This window comes from Nuphar pumila, unplaced genomic scaffold (genome assembly GCF_984573655.1).
Source record: "Nuphar pumila unplaced genomic scaffold, dmNupPumi1.hap1.1 HAP1_SCAFFOLD_991, whole genome shotgun sequence".
Lineage (NCBI taxonomy): Eukaryota > Viridiplantae > Streptophyta > Magnoliopsida > Nymphaeales > Nymphaeaceae > Nuphar > Nuphar pumila.
In genome coordinates this window covers 21,820-26,469 of record NW_028323554.1, presented here as the reverse complement: position 1 = coordinate 26,469, position 4,650 = coordinate 21,820, and the positions used below count along the sequence as shown (strand labels likewise).

The 4,650-nt window shown below is 50.9% G+C and overlaps 1 protein-coding gene across 1 annotated transcript; it reads left to right on the top strand.

Annotated features, from left to right (window-relative positions):
* The first annotated feature begins 560 nt into the window (after window positions 1-560).
* LOC149809612 (uncharacterized) lies at window positions 561-1,331 on the top strand. The gene has a single exon (XM_089994748.1). The coding sequence runs from the start codon at window positions 561-563 to the stop codon at window positions 1,329-1,331; it is 771 nt and encodes a 256-aa protein (XP_089850874.1).
* The last annotated feature ends 3,319 nt before the right edge of the window (window positions 1,332-4,650 follow it).

The following is a 4,650-nucleotide window of genomic DNA, read 5'->3' as shown; positions in this document are numbered from 1 at the left end:
GCGACCTTGAGCAGGCGCGCACGCCCCGCGCCACGGCCTCTCTCTTTCATGCGACGAAACGATCCAGTTATTGTTTTTTCCACATGTGCTACATGAATAAGGCGAAATCAAAGCTGAAGTCATGTAGCAAGCTGCAACGTTGCATGCATCGTCAGGTCGCTCAAACGGCCACGTGCCATGACAACGGATGAAACCTGGTGTTGCGCCAAAGTGGCCCTGGCGATCATAGGCACGTTTTCTCTTCCTTCCTTTGTTAAAATATCCCATAACTGCTGCAGCTTGCTCCAGGCCTTGTAGCCTGAGACCGTGAGGACCCCTAGTAGATTTTCAGTATCAGCATATCTCTTGACGGTTACTGCAAACACGTGGCCTGCATGCGGCAAGGCGGCCTTACATGCCGTGACTCCCACGCATCATCCACAGCTCTAGCGGTGGGCTGTGGTTGATGCATCTACAATTGTCTTGCATTCAATTCATAATACCAGCCCGAGGGCTACAAATGAAATGTCTAGGCGCCTGTTTTCCTTAACCCACCTAGGTACGCCTTCAGCATGTTATCCATGGCAATGCCCTTTGTTGTCTGTGCTCACGATGTTCGCGAACACCAATCATCGAAATGTCGCGTCCATGTCTATAGCCCCGCCCTGCGCCACGACGTGACCTTTCCCAAGAGTACAACAGGCGAGAGCAACTTGCTTTTCGAGATTGAACTGGGAGAGTATGGGCAAAGTCTACCTACCAGCCAAGCTCACAGCAGCCGCGATGCAACTGTCAATCGCAATAAGAGAAGTTCGTGGGCGAGGTTGCGGCATATGCAGCGGATGGATGAGGTGACGTCGCATTTGCACACCGAAATGACAGGAATACTGGATTCCGAGCGTGAAAATGGACCACTGACTGCTCAAACAGTTGCCAGGCTGCTGTCCAGGAAAGGTTTTCATTTCGACGTGTGCATGGAGAGGAGCTCGCGCATTTCTTCCGCCTCCCTTGTGCCATTTGCACCGTTTCTTCTGGCCACAGGATTCACGGATGCTTCTGGTACCTTCACCCACCTGCACCTCATCTTGGACCCAGCCTTCCGTGAAAAATTCGAAGTTGCACAGCCAGGTCCGGAACTCGCTGCAGCTTTAGCCGAAGTTCCATCCTGTTGGGTTGGTAATCCCGATGCCCTTCGCTTCATCGTGACCGAATTAGCAGCGTTACTTCGGAAGGACTTCACACAGAAGGGCAAAGAACTGCCTCCCTGGCGATCCTTGCGAGCGCTTACCAACGTATGGTTCCCTCTGGACGGCAGGAAAATGATGCATGTGGCTCCCGACACGAGTGCGTAACGGAGATCCTTCCAGATACGATGCTATCTCTTTTCTAGTTATGTCATCAGCTCCTGCTGCCCATCAGCCAAGACAGGCTTTCTGGTTGCGTCGATGCAAGCAACGAGAGGTGTAGAGCGCTTTCATGCGTGATGTGCGCTCTCCATGCACACTGGTTTCATGAGGCTAGGGTGTCTCCTTTGCATCGTCTGACAGAGTATATCCTGCGCATCGGGCGTCGCTGTAGTAAATTTTGCGAAGTAAAGAGTTTCGCAAATTCGTATAGCTCCGCATGGCGTTCCGTCACCTGGTGATGCATCCTCTTTGGTGGGCGCTACCCTAGTAGCGAGAAGATAGAGCTAATGCAAATAAGAAGGCAAACCTTCTAGCAGCGTGATTTTCAAGTCTAGAGATAGGACACGCCGCGTTAGCAGAACTGTGTAGACATGTTATATCTTTGGCAACTGTAGATCGCAGCTCTGAACTGTCGTGAAAAATCCATCCATCCGCTTCCATCCGCTCATGAACACCTTGTATTGTATCAAGCATAGATATATGTACAGTACTGGGACTTGCAGAGATATCATGGTGTGGAGTTGGCGGCTTCTACAGCAGTTGCCCGCTCCCACTTGTATTTAGTTGGTCGATTTGACTGTGTGTCACGCATGCGCTGCGGTCGCGTGAGTGCCTGTCACACAGACGTGTTGAAAAATGCACCAAGTGCTGCAAGTTTTAGATGACCAGACATTGGGTGTAAATTTACGCGCATTGCGATGCGCCAATTTTTTATTACCCCATTTGTTGCTCGAGATCTCGGATCTCTGCATTCAAATGAGAGTCTGTGCTGCCATCCAGCATGTTGGACACCTTGCAGACTTCTAATTGAGCTGTGAGTCGAGGGAATTTTAGCATACATTAGCCAGGGACGCTCGCGCCATGTGATGGCTGGTAGAATGCCTGTGACCTGTCCTACTCCGTCCTGGCCATGACCAATGTTGCACTACGCGTCTCTCTGGCTCATCTCGTTTTGCCCCCACTCCCCTGGCTTTACGTTGTTCACCTTGGAGCTCCACCATCCCTTTCAGTTGGTGCTCTGGGTGTTTGGCAATTCTGGCATTACACCAGACCAGGGAAGTTTTTTGGTGGCATGTTTTGTGTGCTTTGCGACCACGCATGACAATGTGGGTCGCACAGTGCAACCACGTGATGAGCGGATGGCTGTGTGGTGTTGTTTGGTACATGAAGATAGGCATATTCGATTGTTTGCTGGAGGGCAGTGCTCTCAGTAGCTTGCTGTGAGGGCTGCTGTATTGGAAGCGGGACGGTACTAGCTTGACTGGCATCCCACTTTGTGGAAGAAGGGCAATTGTTATGCAGTGCTTTGCATATGATTTCATGGTTTCTTGACTGCACAGTTTTCGGGACTTCTTCATGGTCCTCGCAGTTTGCACACATTGTAAACGATGTATGCAGTTCTGACCCTCCTCTGTTGTCTCCTGACTTGCCATCATTTTTGGCCAAATTCGCTTGGGCGGGAAAGATCATTGTGACGCTGCCATCAACATATGCCTGCTTTTTGTGTTGTTTGCCAGTAAGGACACAGAGTTTAATGTTGAAGGAGAACTTGGCCAGGCAGCATGTGCACATGACTGAACAAACAGTTGATGCATGCATCCTGCCGTTCAATGGCAGCAGGCATTTCAAACCGCACACCATCGTGGCTCATCGAAATGACAGCTGCATCACTGAGAAAATTGACACGCCACCGCCTGGTTGCGCCTAGTGTTAGCGCTGCATGGGCACTTCTCCGGGCAATTCAATCAGCTGCATCCATGCATGATGAACTGCAGGGTAACATGTGCTGCATGTCGCAGCGATTCTTTGGGCAGGTGTGTCATTTCATTTCACATCGATTCTTGTTGCACAAGCATTTTCCAGAGATCCCAGCCTACAGCTTCAAAAAACAAAGGAAGAGCAAAGCTGCATGGGCACACTCCTTTGGGCAACTCAGTGAGTTGTAACCATACGAGAACTGGCACCTGCTGAACATCACAGAAAAAATTCGTGTGTGTGTGCAACACGAGAGCTCTAGAGATAACATTTGGTTTGAACATTGTATTACTTTGAATGAGTTTCGATAAGATTGGATGAGACAAGTACAGGAACCTTCGAAATTGAAGCCTCTACGTGCGAAGCTACTGCATGCCAGGCGTTTGACATGTGAGGACGCGCTGTTGACTGCAAACCTACTCACATGGTTGCATGGAATGTCCTTGCGATCACCTCTTCTTGCTGTGCGCGTGTGAGCTTGTTGAAGTGCACTGCAATCCCACCAAATGGCTCACTCACATACAAAAGGCTGGCGCGAACACCCCGCGAATTGCAGTATGCTGGCGGTGCAGCCAGTCATCAGCAGCATGAGACAAACACACGCATGTGTACGAAGGAGGTGCCGAGCACAAGGGTGGGTGTGTGGCAAACGCTTTGCGTGAGCGTACTGCTGGTCCGTGCAAGAGCGATGCTGCCATGTACAAACCCAACCTGCATTTTTGGCATGTCAGTGAGTTCTGGCATGACCGTCCCGCAATCAGCTGGCTAGACAGTGTTCACATCGCTCCTCTTTTCAATTTACCAGTCGAGTGGACAGGAAAAGAGAGCAACACAGTCAAAAACATTCAAGCGTGCAACAATATTTGGTGCAGCATGGCAAAACAAAGACACACTCATGACAACGACAACCACAACCCTTTGGCAGTCACAAGGTCAGAACAGCGCTGTTACCTGCATAGTCGGACACGCGAATCGTGAGATTTGGATACTTTTCCGGGTGGTCCATGGCTTCAATAAGCGTGTCACGGTTCAGCACGTTGACGTTGACATGGTGCCCATGCTGCTGGAAATAACCGTCCAGCAGCTGGTACAATATGGCCTCGCGGGTGGAGGGCTCCTTGCCGAGCACGCTGGGAACGAGTGTGAAAGTGTTGGAAATGCCATCCAAGCAGTCCTCGAATGGCAGCTTGGCCATGGAGGTGAGGGAGGCGAGGGCTCCGCTTACCTCGCGCCCGTGCATTGGATTGGCACCTGCTCCACACACAAAGGTGTTGAAACGGTGCCCCACTTGGGCATCCTCGTATGGATTGTGTCTGGCACGGTGACTCGCAATCTGGTGTTCATACCCCATGTCCCGGCATGGCTGGCACACAAGGCACAATCACACCTGCACCAACGAGATAGATATGCCTGCCGCACATTCAGATTGGTGCGCAGTCTCATTGCAGTGTCAACACCAAGACGTTTGTTTTCGGCAGATATTGCATGAGCAATGCCATCAACTATCCCG